This window comes from Pimephales promelas, chromosome 2 (genome assembly GCF_988280905.1).
Source record: "Pimephales promelas chromosome 2, fPimPro1.hap1.1, whole genome shotgun sequence".
Classification (NCBI taxonomy): domain Eukaryota; kingdom Metazoa; phylum Chordata; class Actinopteri; order Cypriniformes; family Leuciscidae; genus Pimephales; species Pimephales promelas.
In genome coordinates, this window is record NC_142770.1 from 5,730,740 (window position 1) to 5,751,885 (window position 21,146).

At 34.2% G+C, this 21,146-nt stretch overlaps 1 protein-coding gene across 3 annotated transcripts; it reads left to right on the forward strand.

Annotated features, from left to right (window-relative positions):
* The first annotated feature begins 179 nt into the window (after positions 1 to 179).
* LOC120475687 (uncharacterized) lies at positions 180 to 16,811 on the forward strand. 3 transcript variants are annotated; one of them, XM_089121011.1, is made up of 8 exons: positions 180 to 1,133; positions 1,459 to 1,600; positions 3,567 to 3,875; positions 5,218 to 5,475; positions 10,277 to 10,531; positions 12,921 to 13,229; positions 13,389 to 14,374; positions 16,347 to 16,811. In XM_089121011.1, the coding sequence occupies exons 2-7, from the start codon at positions 1,555 to 1,557 to the stop codon at positions 13,547 to 13,549; spliced, it is 1,338 nt and encodes a 445-aa protein (XP_088977137.1). In that variant the 5' UTR covers positions 180 to 1,133; positions 1,459 to 1,554; the 3' UTR covers positions 13,550 to 14,374; positions 16,347 to 16,811. The 3 variants fall into 3 exon arrangements, with proteins under 3 accessions (XP_088977137.1, XP_088977146.1, XP_088977142.1); XM_089121020.1 differs by lacking the exon at positions 5,218 to 5,475 and having other exon boundaries at positions 788 to 1,133; XM_089121016.1 differs by lacking the exon at positions 180 to 1,133 and having other exon boundaries at positions 1,414 to 1,600.
* The last annotated feature ends 4,335 nt before the right edge of the window (positions 16,812 to 21,146 follow it).

A 21,146-nucleotide genomic window follows, 5' to 3' on the forward strand; every position in this document is an offset into this window, starting at 1 on the left:
CAAATTGTCAAATAACAAATCCGAAAATATGGTGTTATTTTAAAATTAAGATTATGATTTGTTTTTTTTTTTTTTTTTTTTTTGGTGAATGCTTCACAGATCCGCTACTGCAACACTTTGCGAGCGTTGAGTGTGCGCGCCTGTGGTCATGAACCAGGGTGATGACGTAGACATCTATTCTAAACCAATGAGACTTTTAGAGAGTGAGTTTCAGAACTCTTGGTCCGGTTTTTCTTAAAGAAATCCACCCAGTTCATTAAACTTCTAAGTAGGTTAATAAAACCGACGTTGCAAATAATGTTTGCATCTAATTGTAATTGTGCAGCACAGAAAATGGTGAATTAAAAGTAGCCTAATTGAGACAGTTTTTGAATTTCCGCATTGTGCAAGGTTTCTTGCCAAAAATTAAAAACATCAGATGAAGAAAATGCCCTTCATACACACTAAATATGGAAACTCACACATCCTGTGAAAATTCATTAAAAAAATGTGTTATCATCTGAGGCCTTTCGGTTCTTCATTTTACTTCTAATTTCACACCTTTTTAATCACTTTAGGTTTTTCTAATAGTCAAAAAGAGACCTATAATCATGTTAAGTTGTTTTAAGATAAAGATTCTTGTACCCATTGGATGTAAATAATCTTAAACTGATATCTGTTCTCTGATCTGAAGCTAATGTTTGTCTCAGTTCTTGTGGTTTATTTCAGCATCTTCTCTTCTCTGAGGTTAAAGGCCTCATCTCGAGAATAACAGAGATACTCTCCCTCATTTCCAAACCTCACAGAAGAAGATCAATGGACAGAGGAACTGTCTTGACAGAAGTTTACACTTTAATTCTGTTTGTGTGCTTATTTTCTCTTCTCATTATTGACTGAACTTTAGTTTTGTCATTTTGAGTTCTCCTAGACCACATGTTAGTTTGACAGATCTGTCTCAAGAGACTCAAACTGACCCTTAAATGTTCTTAGAGTTACTTAAACATTGCTTTAGTTCATTTTGTTGTAACATTCTGCATGATTGTTATTCCAGCCATCCATCCACCAATTCTCCATACCTCTTGTCCTATTGGGTCTATGCAGCATCTTGGGCCATATAGGCAGAGGAAACTAACTATTTTTTCCTGTTTATGGTGGTAAGTATTAAACTAAATAGGCCTTCAAGAAAACTGAGCATGGCATGTAACTTAATTCATTTTGGGACACCACTTTTGTGTTTTTTTTTTTTTTTTTTTGTATTGTTATGTCTTATTAGGTTCAATTAATAAGTTCAATAAGTTCAATAATTTCAAATGTTTTAAAAGCCCTTGTATTTAGATCAACATCACGGACTGGTGTTGACCTCACAGCTGCAGTAACGCTCAAGCAGAGGCGACCGTTTTTTTTTTTCTTTTCTTCCTTTGGACAGTAGCTAGACTGTTTGGACCGCTTTGAATGATGATATAACTCACTCTTTCTTAGAAATCACGTGACCCGGTCGGTTTGCTGTTGCTACTACTCCATCATCATCCTGCATAACTTCCATCATTCAGCTTGGATGCGGTCGGCAGCAACAGCATGAGGAATACTTTCTCATTTTGGGGGGTTTTATTGCTCGTGGAAGGTGAGTCACGTTAATTTCCACTTTCGGTTTCAATCGTTTTCTATATAAAGCGGAAATAGAAAATGCCCATGTGCTTTTGTCATCTAATTTGCGTGTGTCACTATTTGAAGAGTTCAGATGCAAAAGCCTCTAAGTGCCATTTGAAATTTTCTTATAGAATGATAATTTTTATCAAGCTTGTATATTTAAGTTCAGTGATTTCACTTAAATGGCAATGATAATTACCTATTAATTGTTATTTAAGTGAAATTACTGAACTTAAATATACAAGTTTGATAAAAATCATCATTAAAGAAGAAAATTTCAAATGGCATTTAGAGGCTTTTGCATCTGAACTCTTCATTTGTTCTTATTAAACTGCTATAACTTTTCTACAAATAGACGTTGTGATAAATCGTGTTAAAGTGGCAATACCATTTTAATGGGAATTTGGGGGGTAAGTTTGTTCGTGCATCTGCGTGCGTGTGTGTTTGGTTGGCTAGTGAACACTAGAGAGCGCTGACGACCTATAATAGTCTCTGCACATCACATTTTATTTATTTATTTATTTATTGGTGAATAATAACATCAATAATAACCTTATATTGGCTACTGTTTTAGCGGAATACAAATCACAAGTAACATTAGGCTGAATCTCTTTAGGCAAGTGTCTGTGTTTCTTCTGTCGGGTGCGGCTCAGAATCAACAACAGCAGGTGCACATTACAGTTTTTCTCAGTCGCTTTGGTGCATTACTCAGATCAGAAATTAAATGATCAAAACTACTTGTTCAACCTCCACATCGTTTATAGTCACTTGTTCACATTATAAAAGCATTTTCTCAAGTTGCGATTGCTTTGGTGCATTCAATTGGCATAGTAAATTTTCTTATGCCATGTTGCTCAAAATTATTAAATAGTGCAGTAGTTTTACCCTTCAAAACATCTAGTCATTGGGGGAGCGCGGGGCAAAACCTAACGCGGGGTTAAATGTAACACGGACTTTTAACATATTTCGTCAGGATCAAACCGGCCGTCTTTCCGCTTTTTTTCTCTTGCTGCCAGAAGACGGTCTCCCGCGAATTTGCGGAAAGTTTTGATTATATTTCGTGAAGATACTGGACAAAGATTGTTTTGACACCATGAAAGTAAATTTTTTCATCATAGATTTTTTCGGTTTCCGAGTTGGATGTATACGTTTCCAAATCTAACTATATATTGCCTTAATCACTGTCTTGTTGGTTCAAACACAGCACCGTTTTGAAACGTCAGTAAGCTAGGTTTAAAATAGGTAATACACAGCGGGGTTGGTTATGGCCTTTACTGTGATGTGAGAATGCTGGTGTTCATGCATGACTGATTGAATTCTGTTCTTCATTTCTAAGTTGAAGTGATGGTGCTGAACTCACCCAAACTACACTCTCTGGTCTTCTCTATAAGAACCTTAAAACATTCTTTATGGATGGATATATTTATATGCTATTCAATTATAAGGAACATTTAACATTTTTAAAATAACATTTAATTTTGGTTAATTGCATTTTTTTAAAATCCAGTGCTTCCAGGCTGCACTTTTAATTTTATTTATTTTGTGTGTTTTGTTTGAGTGTTGCATGTGATCTTCCACATACAGCCACATATGTTTTACAATTTATGTTTAATGTTGAAATTACAAGTCACATCAGGATCATTTTCAGGAGACACAACACTGATGTAAGTGTGAAATGGAGGCTATTCAAAACAATATCCTTACATGAGACTATATAAAATGTAAAGTGTGTTTTATGGTAAATGTTTATTTGAAATGGGTATTGGGGAAATATACGATATGTGATTCAAGCACAGCAGTAAGAGACTCTCTCAGTTTCAGCCGTAGAAAGCACTTCAGTAATAATGAAAAATACTGTATAACATGGTTTTTCATTTGCGGCACTGTAAAAATGTCTGGCTTGATCAAGAATTAACATCTTTTATGTTTTCCCCCATCAGGTGTGTTTGGTGTTGATGTGACAGTGATGAAGGGGGATTCTGTCACTCTAAAACATCAAGCTGAAATAAAAAAAAATGATTCAGCTAATTGGAAGTTTAATGATATAATCATAGCGAAAAAAATAACAGCTGAAAACTTCTCAACATCTGAAGGTGATGATGGGAGATTCAAAAACTGTCTTAATCTGGAACAGCAGACTGGATCTCTGACCATCACAAACATCACATCTGACCATGCTGGACCCTATACACTAAACATCAAGAACAGCACAGATGAGACATTCAAAATATTCAGTGTTACTGTCACCGGTGAGTACTCAAGTCTTACAATCTGATAACTGGATTAAAATCTATATTCATTTTCTGAGAACAGTTTAGATGATGTGGAATAATCAGAGGTTTATTCTCCAAAACCTGATTTTTTTAGTCAATTAACAAAAAGCAGCAATGAGTTTAAGTTAAGAGAATAATGTGTAAAAAATGAAAGATGTGTAGTGAAATGTTATCTATTGACAGAACTATAACATTGATGCTTCAGAGATGTACAGCAAAGAGCAATCTAGAGTTATTTTCACAATTTAAACAGATTAAACAAGACATATAAATGACCATACTCTTTTATTGTTTTGTTTAATCTGATCATGTCTCTCTTTTACATTACTTCCTTTTATATATTTTACTATTCCTGTTTCGGTGATAGTAAACAGTAACAAAGCTCACACAGATTAGAGTTGTTGTTAGGGAGACACTGCTTATTAATATTTAATGCAGTGTTTTATGAGACACATTAATAAGACTGATAATAGATGACGCTCCACAATGAATATATTTGATCTGAGACGATCTTAAGAAAATGTTGAGCTTCATGCCGTCTGTAAAGTCACATAATCAATGACACTCCTTTACTCTTATTGTTTATTATTGCCAGATAAAATTTTCTGAGATTAAAAATCTCTTACAGAAGTGACCTGGCCAGGATAGACAGCACAACATTATTAAAAAAGAATAAAAGAAAAAAGGGGAAAAAAAATCGTCATGACTTTAAAACATATCTTAAAAACAATTAAACCATTTACAAATAGCTTCTTTCTTTAACAGCTCATAGGCAAAGATCAAAAGATGTTCACTGACACCAGAGTCTGCAAATTCAGGACATTTTGTAAAAAGTTCTGTCACTACTTACATTTGATTCGTGACCTAGATCTATAGTGCCAATTATGAAATAGTTATCATGCATTTTACATCATAAAACACATTGTTTCATAAAACACCAAGTTTGGGATTAATGTAAGGACTCATTCAGAAAGATACAAACAGTTTCAATCGCCACAGGGACAAAAGGAAGAAACTTTAGTGATAAAAGTAGGAAAACACAACAAAGAGTGTAAATATATGCAAAAACAAAACAGTTTCCGATGAGCTTACTTATTTAAACTGCAACGACTGAAGAGTGCAAACTTCATAACTCAAAACAGCCCTTATATAGGCAGATTCAGAAATCAATTCAACAAAAACAGAGAGCAAAAGAAAAGCAAGAGCAGCATCTACTGAGTAAAAGATGTTCAGCATCTCTGACTTCTAGATCTGAAGCATTATAAGCTTGATCTGTTTTAAACTGTTTCTTCTCCTCGTGTGTTTGTTACTGTGACAGATGTGAAGTCACTATCAGTGCTGAAGGGAGATACTGTCACTCTACACAGTGGTGTTACTGGTGATCAGATACAGTGGAAGTTTGGAGATCAAGAGTTAAACGGCCCTGATGACAAGAGATGGAGTAACATTGATCTGGACAATAAACACCGAGATCTCACCATCACAAACATCCAAACAGATCAGTCTGGAGAATATGAATTGAAGATCGAAACCAGCAGTATGATCTTACAAAGGAAATTACATATTAAAATTAGTGGTGAGTAGATCAAACTTTCTACAAATGTGTATTCTGTCAGATTCTATAATTATTATATTTAGATTTTAGTGAACAATTAATGCTCAAATTAACACTAAAGTTCAAAGTAAATTAATTAGAATTTTAATGTCAAGATGCGCAAGTCAATTTATTTAATTATTTTCTGGGGCAGATTTCCATCTGTGTAGATGTACTGCCAGTCAACAATGTTTATTCTTTTGCCATACAAAGACCTCCTAAGACTAATATCATTCTCATATTTCAATGTTGCTCAATGTAATTCATCTTTCTGAGACATGAAGCGCCCCTGGAGGAGAAACTTTGTGCCCCATAGTAAACACATGACTGAAGTACTGTACTAAACAGTGGAGCTGAGGAGGGCAGGATAACTCAGGCAGGTTTACTCTATAATGGATTTTACTTTTGATATGCTATAGCAAGAGCTGATGTACAGACAGCAGAGATGAGAATAATGTAAGGAAAGAAAGCAACATTATTTGCCTATATATGGGATTATATTGAGATTATATTGGTTTAAAATAGAAATTGCACAGGTAATAAATGTTACAGTGTTTTGTATAGTAAACTCATTGAATCCTTCAGATTTGGGACACAGGTTTCCCTTTTTTGAGGAGAGATGCCATCCATGTATTTTAGCTCACACATTCCCTAACATTTTCCGATTTTTCTGCATCATATGAATATCTACAACAAAATATTACTTTGTTTTATGCAAGATCATGTACAACCGTATGAGTAAAACATAATCCAAATTAATTGACATGCACTATCATAAAAATGTAATCATACATAAAAAATGAGGGAAAGCTTTTTTCCATGCAGTCCATTTACACATAAAACAGCACTTAGCCTACTGTAAATATTTTACACAATATAGCTACACAAATGCAAATTAGACTAGTCTATAATATGAACTGCAAAGCTAAACACAGTTTGAGTCACAATCTACATGATGTAAAATAATTAATGTAAAATATATTTTTAAACACAAAAAGGAAAAGCAGTGTTGAAGCCTCTGGTTAGTTTTCTTATTGTTTTCTTCAGTGTTCGAAGTTGTCGGCTGTAAAATGGGTGGAAAAGATTGATTACAAAAAGTGTTTTATTTATTTTTAGTTATGTAGGAAGTGAAATGTAAGGGTTATGTTCTATGACTTTAAATAGGATTTGGGATAATATCGCGAGAACGGAGCCCCGCGAGTTAGAGCGCGGGAAACAGTTGTAGTGGGGTTCAGAGATAGGATGGAACAGACGAGATGCATTATGTAATCGGCTGTGGTGGCCATTTCACGATGTTGTGATGTTCAATAAGTGTTGTAGTCACCGGAGCTGTTTGTCAGTGCCCTCCTTATTGTGGTGATAACAGAGCGAGGCCAAGAACCCACGGAACAGCGCTGGGTAAGAACTATAAGCAGAGGATAACTCACGCGTATGGCAAGCCGTTTTAGCTTAAATTGTACCCAGCCTTACTCGTCATTATTGCATTTTTACCAGTAAGAATTCAATTAGAGAGCTTTACAATTTAATTCCTACTAGTAGCAATTACAATTATAGAGGTCTCTAATTAAATTCGTACCAATAACAATTACGATTAGAGAGCTCTTTAATTCGATTTTTACTAGTAAGAATATAATTGCAGAGCTCTTTAATTGAATTGCAGAGCTCTGCAATTGCATTCTTACTAAGAATTACATTAGAGAGCTCTCTAAATCAGTTTTTACTAGTAAGAATTACATTAAGAGAGCTCTTTAATGCAATTATTACTAGTAAAAACTGATTTAGAGAGCTCTACAATTCAATTCTTACTAGTAGCAATTACAATTAGAGATCTCTCTAATTCAATTCGAGAGCTCTTTAATGCAATTGTTACTATAGTAACAATTCAATTAGAGAGCTCTACAATTCAATTCTTACTAGTAGCAATTACAATTAGAGAGCTCTCTAATTCAATTCTTACTAGTGAAAATACAATTTCAGAGCTCTCTAATTCAAGTATTACTAGTAACAAATAGAATTGCAGAGCTCTCCAATTCAATTCTTACTAGTAACAATTACAATTAGAGAGCTCAATAAATGAATTTTTACTAGTCATATGTCTCCATTGACTTCCATTCATTTTTAATTAGAGAGCTCTACAATTGAATTGTTACTAGTAAGAATTACAATTAGAGAGCTCTTGAATTGAATTAAAGAGCTCTTCAATTGGATTCTTACTAGTAGCAATTCATTTAGAGAGCTCTCTAATTCAATTGTTACTAGTAACAATTATAATTAGAGAGCTCTCTAATTCAGTTTTTACTAGTAAGAATGCAATTACAGAGTTCTTTAATTCAGTTACAGAGCTCTGCAATTACGCATATCTTTAATTCGTTTTTTTACTAGTAAAAATTAAATTAGAGAGCTCTGCAATTGCATTCTTACTAGTAAAAACTGAATTAGAGAGCTGTCTAATTATAATTCTTACTAGTAACAATTCAATTGTAGAGCTCTCTAATTTTAATTCTTACTAGTAACAATTCAATTGTAGAGCTCTCTAATTAAAAATGAATGGAAGTCAATGGAGAAATATGACTAGTAAAAACTCATTTGTAGAGCTCTCTAATTGCAATTGTTACTAGTAAGAATTGAATTGTAGAGCTCTCTAATTGAATTGTTACTAGTAAAAATGCAATTCCGACGAGTAAGGCTGGGTACAATTTAAGCTAAAACGGCTTGCCATACACGCGCGTTACAGTTACTAGTTATTTTATTTATTTATTTTATTTGTCATTTTATTTAATTGAATTTCATAAATTCGAAACTAGTATATCCTCAAGACATTTAACGAACAATGCTGCAATAACTACATAAAAATAATTCAAATAAATAAAAAATGAAAGGTAAACAAAAAAATAATAATAATAATCTAGCCCCTCTGACGTCATCATCTGATGTCATGCGGAAGACTGTAGAAATTCGGGACAACACAGGCTACAATGTTCTTCCAAAAGCCACTTGCAGTTTTGTTTTGTTTTGTTTTTTTACCGCTAGAGTGCTAAAGTTAGGGTACCTTTAGAAATGTGTCAGAAACTAGCAGTCAGATGTGAGGCTCAAGTTGTATAAAATAAATCAAACGTTGGCCTTCATGGCATTCTTATTTTAATGTTGTTGTTTTTTCCCCCCAGCAAAAGACAGTTTGACTTACTTTAATAATGCAAGCAATAATCACCCCTTTAGCAATGAGGTGAGGTTTACTGACCCCTACCCACTGTCAGATCTATTGGTCAAGGATTGAACTAATGTAAACTGCCAAAATAAGTGACTGGACATCTCTGTATTCCTTGTGGAAAAACTCTGCATCTATATGCAAGAAAAGCTCAAGGCATACAATACTGACATATAATTTTGTACCCATTTTCCTACACTTGCTACCACAGTTTTTCTGTCACCATACATGCAGTGATGTAACTGTCACCTCTACTTTAATGGACTGGATAATCAGTCCTTTTTTTTAGGGTTTCTGCACAGTTTTAACATTTGATGCTATTAAAGACCTTTTTAAGCAACAATATTTACCTATTACACTAATACCTATAGGCTATATATCACGTCAGGACTGGGTATATTAATGGGTTTGTTTTAATTAAAATGTACAAAATGAAATAGATCAGCTTTTGCAAGAGGTGAGAGCAAACAATGAAGGGCTTAACCAGAGTTCATCACACTCATCTTTACACTTGAAAAGCAGAGAGCATACGTCCATCAATGCCTGTTAAAGAGCGCTTCGTCTGGAAAACATTCAAAAAAACAACAAAAAAGCTCTTTTATGTGCATTTTAAATCATAATCGCCTTAAGATTTTTCCTGTCATTAATGAAAAATCTTAAGGCAAGCTCTCACTATTCACTTTTGGACAGTTTAGCTGATTACTGCTATTGTTTTTAATGCCCCAAAAGCCTGTCCTAACCCACGGCTGCCAATCCTGTTGCCCACTGTAATGATCAAGCGCTCCTGAGGATCTTCTTGCTTCAGGTGTGTTTGATCAGGGTTGGAGCTGAACATTGCCGGAAGGTCTCCAGGAACAGGAATGTCTTTATTTTTATTTTTTTATTTTTTATATTTCTCAGGATGTGTTTATTAGGCCTATTGAAAGGCAAAGTCTACTAAACTAAAATACTTTTTATTCTTATAGACCAAGAACACGAACATACAGTGATAACACAGATCACGCAGAACAAGAATCATTATAAAGGGCCGTGAATTTTTTCATTTGTGTAGGAAAATAATTAAATAATTAATAAGACATTTTACGACATTTGAATTGAATAAGATTGTTGTGTGATGTCTGGCAAAACTTGAAAATTTCTCCTTTTTTTCCCTACGTCAGTAGTCTTTGTTTTTTTTTATTTTTATTAACAACCACATGAAATACAAGGAACAGGAATGTCATATTCGCTGTTAGAGGCGGCGTGACGAACAAAGAGCTTGTGAGAGAAGGAGAGAATTTTCTCCACTTGTGTTTGTTTATTTGGAATGGGAGAAAGACGTTATACAAACATAACATATGCTGATCCATGTTATTTTTAATTCACTGCTCCTGTGTTTTTAGATCTCTCTTGTCTGCAACTCTATGTGAGTTATTCTGCTCTTGGTAGATTGCGTTGTCTTTATGGAAATGAGCTGTGATCTTTAATTTGCACATTTTCAGTAGTATATTAACCACAGAACACTGAACTGTTTGATTAAAAAAGTGTGTAAAATTAGTGTAATCATATGTTCTTCATGTGTGTTTGTTGCTTTGACAGGTGAAATGAAGACAGTATCAGTGAAGGAGGGAGATCCTGTCATTTTACACACTGGTCTTATCCTACAGATAAATGATCAGATAATGTGGAAGTTTAAAGACCAGCTCATTGCAGGGACCAACGACAAACTATCTATTAATCGAAATGGATCTCTCATAATCTTTAAATCCAGACTCACAGACTCTGGAGATTATTATCTGACCATGAGCAGCAGCTCATACACCATTCAGAGGAACATCAGTGTTACTGTCAAGGGTGAGTAGATCAGATCTTTCATTATCAATATTATTACATCTGTTACATCTAATTATTACATCGTATTTACATCTGTGCTCTGTGAACAATTTAGACATGAAATCAACATACATACATCTAACTGATGAAGGACATCTGACAAACAAAGCATGTTAAACAAGACATTGTTCGCAAGAAATTCGAAATTTGTAAAGGAAATTTACAATTCACATTGTCTCTCAAACCTTAGATTTGTGTTTCTAATATTTTTTTCCATTAGAGAAATGTGTATTAAATTCTTCAGTGAGAACAGAATCTGTCACAGATTCAGTGTTTTTTTATTTTATTTCGCCATTTATGTGTCTCTCATTGACAGAAGTCATGACAGTTATAGATCAGACACATTCACAGTTCACACTAATGTCTGTCTTTATTATTACAGTATCAGATCTACACTCAGGTTATATAGTGCTGATGTTTATAGTGTGTGTTATAGATCAGACACACTCACACTAATGTCTGTCTTTATCATTACAGTATCAGATCTACACTCAGGTTATATAGTGCTGATGTTTATAGTGTGTGTTATAGATCAGACACACTCACACTAATGTCTGTCTTTATCATTACAGTATCAGATCTTCACTCAGGTTATATAGTGCTGATGTTTATAGTGTGTGTTATAGATCAGACACACTCACACTAATGTCAGTCTTTATTATTACAGTATCAGATCTTTACTCAGGTTATATAGTGCTGATGTTTATAGTGTGTGTTATAGATCAGACACACTCACACTAATGTCAGTCTTTATCATTACAGTATCAGATCTTCACTCAGGTTTATAGTGCTGATGTTTATAGTGTGTGTTATAGATCAGACACATTCACACTAATGTCTGTCTTTATCATTACAGTATCAGATCTTTACTCAGGTTATATAGTGCTGATGTTTATAGTGTGTGTTATAGATCAGACACATTCACACTAATGTCTGTCTTTATCATTACAGTATCAGATCTTCACTCAGGTTTATAGTGCTGATGTTTATAGTGTGTGTTATAGATCAGACACATTCACACTAATGTCTGTCTTTATTATTACAGTATCAGATCTACACTCAGGTTATATAGTGCTGATGTTTATAGTGTGTGTTATAGATCAGACACACTCACACTAATGTCTGTCTTTATTATTACAGTATCAGATCTACACTCAGGTTATATAGTGCTGATGTTTATAGTGTGTGTTATAGATCAGACACATTCACACTAATGTCTGTCTTTATCATTACAGTATCAGATCTACACTCAGGTTATATAGTGCTGATGTTTATAGTGTGTGTTATAGATCAGACACACTCACACTAATGTCTGTCTTTATCATTACATTATCAGATCTACACTCAGGTTATATAGTGCTGATGTTTATAGTGTGTGTTATGGATCAGACACATTCACACTAATGTCAGTCTTTATCATTACAGTATCAGATCTTCACTCAGGTTATATAGTGCTGATGTTTATAGTGTGTGTTATAGATCAGACACACTCACACTAATGTCTGTCTTTATCATTACAGTATCAGATCTTCACTCAGGTTATATATTGCTGATGTTTATAGTGTGTGTTATAGATCAGACACACTCACACTAATGTCAGTCTTTATCAGTATCAGATCTACACTCAGGTTATATATTGCTGATGTTTATAGTGTGTGTTATAGATCAGACACACTCACACTAATGTCTGTCTTTATCATTACAGTATCAGATCTTCACTCAGGTTATATAGTGCTGATGTTTATAGTGTGTGTTATAGATCAGACACACTCACACTAATGTCTGTCTTTATCATTACAGTATCAGATCTTCACTCAGGTTATATAGTGCTGATGTTTATAGTGTGTGTTATAGATCAGACACACTCACACTAATGTCAGTCTTTATCATTATCAGATCTTCACTCAGGTTATATATTGCTGATGTTTATAGTGTGTAACATCTTTAGTTGATTAGAACTTCTTGATTATTGCCCTGATGGTCAAAGTGGGGATTTTCAATTCTTTAGATATTTTTCTTACATCCACTTTCTATTTTGTGAAGCTCAACAATCTTTTGCTGCACATCAGAACTATATTCTTTGGTTTTACTCATTGTGATGGATGATTAAGGGGATTTGGCCTTTGTGTTTCCTCATATTTAAACTCATGTGATACAAGAAGTCATGACTGGACAGTTTCATGTTCCTGGTCACCCTGGTGTTCTAAAAAAGGAAAATATTAATGGGAATATACTTCATAGATATTTTACACTTCAGTAATAATGAAAACACACTGTGTATCAGGGAAATGCACTGTAACATTTGCTGCACTGCAAAAATATGTTTTTTTTATTTATGTTTACCCATCAGGTGTGTTTACTGTTGATGTGACAGTGAAGGAGGGACGTTCTGTCACTCTAATACCTCATACTGTAATACCAGAAGACGATACAGCTCGGTGGTATTTTGGTGATAAAATCATAGCTAAGATTAATAAAGCAGATGGACTCTTCTCTACATATGAGGGTGTTGATGGGAGATTTAAATGGAAACTGAATCTGGACAAGCAGACTGGATCTCTGACCATCACAAACATCACACCTGACAATGCTGGACTCTATAAACTACAGATCATGAGCACAACTGAGACATCCAAAATATTCAGTGTTACTGTCACCGGTGAGTAACTCAAGTCTTACAATCTGATAACTGGATTAATATCTAGATTCATAATTTTTAGTGATTTTTTTTTTATACTGATCTACACTAATGCTAATGTTTATAGTGTGCTATCAGACACATTCGCACTAATGACTCTCTTTATCATTACATGTTCAGCTCTGTCTTCAGGTGATGTAGCAGCGATTGGTCTTGGTATTGCTCTCCTGCTGCTGGTATTTATTGCTGTAGTTGCTGTTGTGATTTACCGTCGCTGCAAAAACTCTGAACCTCAAAGACGTAGACGCAAGTATCACCCAGTTCACATAATTTGGAAGTAAACCTGAGTGAAGTGTGAATCCTGTTAAACAATAACAGAAGAAGGGCAGAGACTGAACTGTGATCTGCATCTGTGTGTGTGTAGAAAACTCAAACTGAACATCATAACTGCAGATATTATAGTTTGATCTCCGCAGCAATTGCACCCTTTGTTGTGTCTGTGTATGATGTGCCCTCATTAATCTATAATGAAGATATTAAATATTTAAATATATGTTTAACATATTCAGAAACATTACAGATGGCTGTGATCTTAAGCTCTTTAACTTTAGACTGAAGAGTAATAGTGCATCATATCCAGGACAGATCCTGAGATAGAGAGGTCACACATTTCTGACAACTGAACATAAAATAAGCTTAGGCATTTAAATAAGAATAATAAATAATGAATAATAAAATTACTGTATAATTAATTAAAAGCAACATGGTACTTCTGTGTACACAAATCTGCACACTGAATGATTTAAGAACGGTACAAGACATGTATTTATAATTAGATAATGAAGATGTTTGGTCTAATAAGATTATTTAGCAACTTCAGGACAGACTAAAATTACTGTCAGAACACTTTCTCCATCCAGTATGATCTAATCTGATTGGCTGTGTTTATTCACCTTCTAAAAGTAGAATTACACAGGTGTGTTTATCAGTACATCTGCTTACCAGATACCAGATTGATACAGGAAGTGCTTTTGAGTATGAAATTATGATTTGCTACAGTTTTCAAAGGTAGTATGCCAGTGAAAATGAAAGATTTACAAAAAAATTATAATATGTGTTTGTTTCCAGCAAGGAAATCAAAATACAGCTCAGGATGGATAAACGCTGTAAGATGTGTGATTGATTCATTCCTCTTGTTCATTCAGACATTACAACATTAACACCATTAATACAAATATAATGATAACGATGACCTTGATCTCTTTTTAATTTAACTTTACAATTTTGTCAGTTTTTCTTGGCTTCACTACAGAGAATTCTTACAAATACTTTTCTACCTTTTAATGACCTTCTTTTAGATATCAACCTTGTAATACATTTAAGGAAACATTTTCTGTATATAACACATGGTATATTCTATAACAACTTGCAATTTAAAAGAAAGATTTGTTTAGTTTTCACAGATTAAATTATTGTATTGTTAAATATGGTGTATAATATATTTATTTTCCCTTTTGAGTAGATTCTTCACTGTTTGAAACGTAACAAACTAGGAGTGACACTAAAATAAAGTGACAAAATGTGTTATTATTGGATTTATTAATCTTAAAGGGGTCATGAATTGGCTTTTTAAATATTATTATATTGTTGTCTGAGGTCAACTTATGATGTTCGCTTGGTTTTTGCATTCAAAAATATTAAAATGAGTAAGTAATAGGCTATTTTCTACCTAGTTTTGAGCCTAGCTGAAAAACCCTCGGTTTTTATGGGCGTCTCGCACTGAAGATTTGGAAGTAAACGCCCACTACTGTGAGTGGATAACAGTTTTGCATATTACGTCCAATGTTGTAAAATGGCAACCGGAATGATTCGCCCCAGAGTCCGTGTGTTGCACAATTCCTGTCAGATCCAATATAGATGGCACAGCACCGTTCTTTACTCTTAATCGGTCTGCAAATCCAGTCTTGTTGACAAAACAATCCTCAGTCAAATGAAGCGAACAGACGGACTGTTTTACCCTCATCAGCTGGAACGTCATTAAAAATAAAGTTTGTCCATGCAGTCCTATTGGAAGCTTCCTAGAGGAAGCTTGTGCAGCGACTGTCTTCCACAACCAGGCACTGCACAATATTTTGTATTCAGGGCTTGACATTAACTTTTTTGCTCACTAGCCAATTTGGCTAGTGGTTTTCCAAAATTACTAGCCACGCAGCACTTTTACTAGCCACATTTTTGTTGTTGGAAAATTACGTTTATATGATTGAAGTTGACAAAGGGGCTTAAAACATGCTAAAATTTACTAATAATATAATTAGCTCTGGTAAGGTTGTAAAGCTCCTTTTTTGAAAACATAAAATAGATACACATAAAATAGCTTCTTACATAAAATAAAATTGCTGCATCTTTTTTTTAACAGCAGTAAATACTGTAATACAGAGTAGAATAATTATCTGCATTAGAAACAATGAGCCAAGAATAAATTATTTTTGCTAAGAAAAAATCCACAATTAAGGCAACAGAATTACAACTTCATATAGGCCTCAATGACAGTTTAGGGGACTTTGAATTGTTTGTTTTGCATCAGCATTTCCTCAGATCTCTAACGTAATAATTATCATCAACTGGAGATGTGTCCACCTGAAACAAGTATAGGCCTATAGGTCTTTATTTTCCCGATTAGTCCCGATTTAGTTCCCACAAATGCATCTTCTGCTTTCTTTCATGGCATGATTAATTTTATTAAAACATAAAATTAACTCTGGAAAGATAGTTGTGATATGACGTGGCATAAGGGTAGCCCTGCTAGTAGTTAAATGTAAATCAGTCCACTTATTTTTTCAATTCCTTGGTGATTTTTTTTAGTGTCACTCCTAGTAATTTAAGAGAGTAAATTGAACAATAAGTGAAAATCTTAATTTAAAAAAAACCCCCCAAAAAAACGGTTTTAATTAATACAGCAGGAGCCTTGACTCTGTTGATAACACTCAGCATTAAATATTTATGTTCATATGGCTTCATTAGTTTATATATATATCACACAACTAATACAGTACATTACAATGCTGGATCAGTGTTATATGAAGACGTAAGACTGTTTCTTTCTCTTCTTAGCTTCTGTGATTCTTTGTTTTCTCACAGATATGGAAAGGAACGGAACAAACGGTCCTTTGGTGACACTGCCATCAGTGATGATTGATAGTCACTGTAACAATAGACACATTAACAGAGTTTGAAGTCAAACCCATGTGTGCTTTTGAGATGTAAAAACTAATAAGTGAAGACTTTTGTTTGATTTGGCATAAATACAGAAGAATGCTTTTATTCATTATGAAGCTGATGTTATAGTCTGCTGTTTGCACTGATAGTGATGAAACTGTTTTCTTGTTTTTAAGAGACAGTTTCACTGTTTAGTATAATTTAACTTGTTATGCTCTTGATTGTTTTACACATTTACAGAATATTGCTTTTATTCTTGCTTTATTTAAAGCACTTACTGTTACATTATAATTTTTGTTTTTATTCAATTTTTCATGTTTTTCATGGAAAGTGTGTAATAATAAAGACACATTATTTGGACTGAAGTATTAAATGCTCTGAAGTTGCTCTGATGTTTTGTGTTCATACAGGAGATAATTTTACGGTCAGAACATGTCGTTTTTTCAGCTTTTTTAAAAAAATCAGTTTTTGTTGATGATTTTTGGGGTCATATTTGACCCCAATCGACTTTTACATAGTAAAAAACATAGTTCCATTCATCTCATTTTGTCAGTTTTTCTACATTATCTATACACACACACACACAAAAACTGGGCTTGATTCGGCTGTTCTAAAAGGTATGTAATAAAACCAAAAAAAATATAAACCCTCGGGACATTTGGGGTCATTATGACCCCACATTGAAATGAATGGTAAAATCGAAAAAAAAAGTTCTTTATTTTTCATTTGCCTAAAATAAATAAATAAATAAAACTCAATAAATCCAGAATAAATCTGAAAATGTCCATACCACAATGAAGCACTGGTACAAGAGCACAAATGCAACGTGGAACGAACATGATCACTTGCGCACACACACAAACACACAGATGTGACTCCAATATATGCATTTTTATAGAAATTGGCAAATAAAATAAATAATTCCAGCATAAATCTGAAAAATTTCACACACAAATGAAGGTATGGTAAGAGAGCACAAATGCAATGTGGAAAGACCATGACCACACACACATCACATACACACAGAGACACACCCAAACAAACAAACAAACAGGTGTGACTGCAAAAGATAACATTTTTATTGAAATCGTCAAATAAAATCAATAAATCCAGCATGAATCTAAAAATGTCCACACATAAATGAAGGCCTGGCTCTATAGCAAAAAAGCAATGTGGAATGAGCATGATTACACACACACACACACACACACACACACACACACGTACATGCGAGCACACAAACACACACAGGTGTGTTTACTCTTCACTCCTGATCCTATACGCCTAGCTTGTTTTTTGTTTTCATTTACTTAAAAAAAAATCTAGGTAACACTTTATTTTACGACCCGCAAACAACTGGGTAAGTACACAATAATTACGGTGTACGTTTCTGTAATTATAGTGTACTTCCGTGTAAGTATAAGGGAACAATATGTTAAGTTTGGGGTAATAAAGGAGTAACAAGCAGATATACAACCAGCAAATAACTTCGTAAGTACACTGAAATTACGATGTACGTTTCTGTAAATATAGTGTACTTCCGTGTAGGTATAAGGGAACAATATGTAAGTTTGGGGTAAAAAGGGGGTAACAAGCACCACTTTAATTTACAGCCCGCAGGAGTTACACTTACCCTGTAACTACGCAGAACAAGGGGGTAACAAATGCTACTTACTATGTAGCAATATGAAACAACACTATTTGCACTGTAATTACAGAGACCGGTACTGTTATCAAGAAAATAAAACAACAACAACAAAAAAAGTTTTAATTACACAGTATATTTGCCCTTACATTTAAGTGTCATTGCAATTCAATGGGATAAGGTAAGTTCTAATTACCACAAGGTACGGTCTAAATTAAAATCATAACAGAAAATAATTATTTTGATTTAACATTAAGTAATCTTGTAAGAAAAGCCAATAAATTATATATATATATATATATATATATATATATATATATATATATATATGTGTGTGTGTGTGTGTGTGTGTGTGTGTGTGTGTGTGTGTGTGTGTGTGTGTGTGTGTGTGTGTGTGTGTTTAATTTTCAACCCACAAATGTGAAAATTACCCTGTAACATTGCACAAGAACATATTTAGCCAGAAATGTGATACATTTTATTAACAACAGACGTACATTTTTTGCCTGGAATATATTAAAAGAATAGGTACCTGTTATTTTTTAACCAATTAAATAATTTGCTTGTATAGTTACCCCCTTATTACCCCAAACTTAACATATTGTTCCCTTGTACATCGTAATTTCAGTGTACTTACACAGTTATCTGCAGGTTGTATATCTGCTTGTTACCCCTTTATTACCTCAAACTTAACATATTGTTCGCTTATACTTACATGAAAGTACACTATAATTACAGAAACGTACACCGTAATTTCTGTGTACTTACCCAGTTGTTACCCAATTTATCTATTTGTAATCAAATGAAATAAGGCATTTACAATGTAGGTACTGTACACAAGTGCTTTATCAATAATCACTGAAATATAAATGGGTGCTACACATTCCATGTTTATGAGTTTACCATGATTTAATACACTGACAAAATATTTAGTTGTGACCAAAAGTGGATATCAATGTTAATCTAAAGGAATCAAAAGCGTGATTTAAATCAACAACAGTAAATTTTATTTAATTAAATAGAAATACAGTGTGAAACAAATGTCAATATGAAAATCAGCACATTTGTAAACAAACATAATAAGAAAGTTTGATCATTTATCTGTGAATTAAAACATGTGTAAACCACCTCTGTCATTTCAGATTTCTGTTGGAAACAAACCTATAAAGTTTCAAGATCTCAAAATGAATAAATGACAGACATTTGCTGCAGATTCATCATATTACAGGTTACGAGTGAGTGTTTCTTACACTGAATGATGGTCTTGTATTTGTGTATATTTAAAGAAGGATCTCTGTCTTTAATGTTCTTGTGACTTTTATTTTGTCATTTTGGAAGACAGTGGCAACTTTCATAACATTGATAAAATAAAAGCAAGTGGACTGAGAAACAAAAATTGTTCAACATCAGATTTCAGGACAAGAGCAAATACAGCGCTAAATCCAAGATCTAACACATGCAGCTGATGCTATGTCCTCCTACTTTGTATGTGATTCAACAGTGAGCAAGCATGGCTCGGTACTGACTGAGCTCTGTCAGTCACATTATTTTGCATACAATTGCCTCTCAGACCATTTGTGTTTGAATAGCGTGTGCTTGTTAGAGGCTGGCACCACGTAAACACCTAAATGCTCTTTCATTTCACCAACCTTGAAACAGGAGAAAGGCTGAATCCCAATTCTCTGTCTTACCCCTTCCCCTTACCCCTTCCCCTTAGTTTTGCACGTTCACGTGAGAGGAAGGGCTATCCCAATTCGTTTTTTGATCTAGGGGTAAGAGGAAGGGTTAGGGTTAGGTAAGACAAGTCATACATACAGTGAGGAAAATAAAGTTCTCCCACTTAGAAATCATGGAGGGGTCTGAAATAGTCTGCGTAGGTGCATGTTCGCTATGAGAGACATAATCTAAAAATCACAATATATGATTTTTTTTTAACTATTTATTTGTATGATACAGCTGCAAATAAGTATTTTCATTTTTGGGTGCAGTATCCCTTTAACCTTAAGGAAACAACTGCATTTTCAGCGGTAAAGATGTTTTAGGTTATGATGTTATACCTTACCTTAGAAGTCCAAATAAATCGCATGTTAAAATTAACAAAAATTATCGAACCAAAATCACATAGTCTATGTAATCACTGTACAGTTTTATGAGTGACACATGCATTTAAATATGGGTATGAATCCCCTCAAAAAAATAAATTGTAAGGCTATTTTAAAGAGTATTCTCTCTTAAAGTGTTGCAATATGTCCACTTATTTTAGGCATCATTGGGCTTTTGGTTTGAGTTTGTTTCATAAAGTGATTATGTTTATGGAGTTATTAAAGTGGGGAAGTACAGTAGCCCATGTATGATTCACAGTAAGCCAAGTTCACACTACAGGATTTTAAGCCCGATTTGTGCCCGATTTGCAAATCGTTGAGCTCGCCGACAGCAGGTCAGGGTTATATCGCCTGCAAATCGCGGGGGATTAGCGGACGACGAATGCGTGTCGCTTGCCAATCTGTTAAGAGCCAACAACACAGAGAAAACGCTCGCAGACGCGTCGCCGAGCCCAGAAAAATATCTAGCCTGCTATAGTTCCAGAGCCATCGCGCGACTCAACCTGATGTCATGAGTACAGCCAATCATAGCAATGCGAGGAAACCAGGTAAATCTTAGTTTTTCTCTTCTTTTGCATTTTTTCCAAGAGCAGATCGTCGCGCAAACAGTGTGCAGCACAAGTTTCTGTCTGACGTCCATATTCGTGTGTTGTGTTCTCTTCTTCGTTGGGTTTTGGCGCACGTGCTGTTTCGCGTCATTTCTGGTTCGTTTTATTGCGTGTTTGTAGACAAGATAGAATGGTTTGGTAGAGTTGTTGTAAACTCGTTGTTTATTTTGATTATTTTCAGGATTTAGACCGTACCATAGTACTGAAACAGCTCTCATTGTAGTCAAAAATGATTTGCTCTTATCATCCGATCGTGGTTGTATCTCTATGTAGCGTTGTCAACTCGTGTTGTGAGTTATCTCCTGTTGTGGACCAATCACGTTGTGTTGTGTGGTGTGAACAGCTAAACAACTTGAACAGTTGCTGT

Coding starts and splice junctions, on each gene's coding strand:
- LOC120475687 (XM_089121011.1), top strand. CDS start 1,555: ATGAGGAATACTTTCTCATTTTGGGGGGTTTTATTGCTCGTGGAAG. Junction 1,601..3,566: donor GGTTTTATTGCTCGTGGAAG/GTGAGTCACGTT, acceptor TTCCCCCATCAG/GTGTGTTTGGTGTTGATGTG. Junction 10,532..12,920: donor CATCAGTGTTACTGTCAAGG/GTGAGTAGATCA, acceptor TTTACCCATCAG/GTGTGTTTACTGTTGATGTG.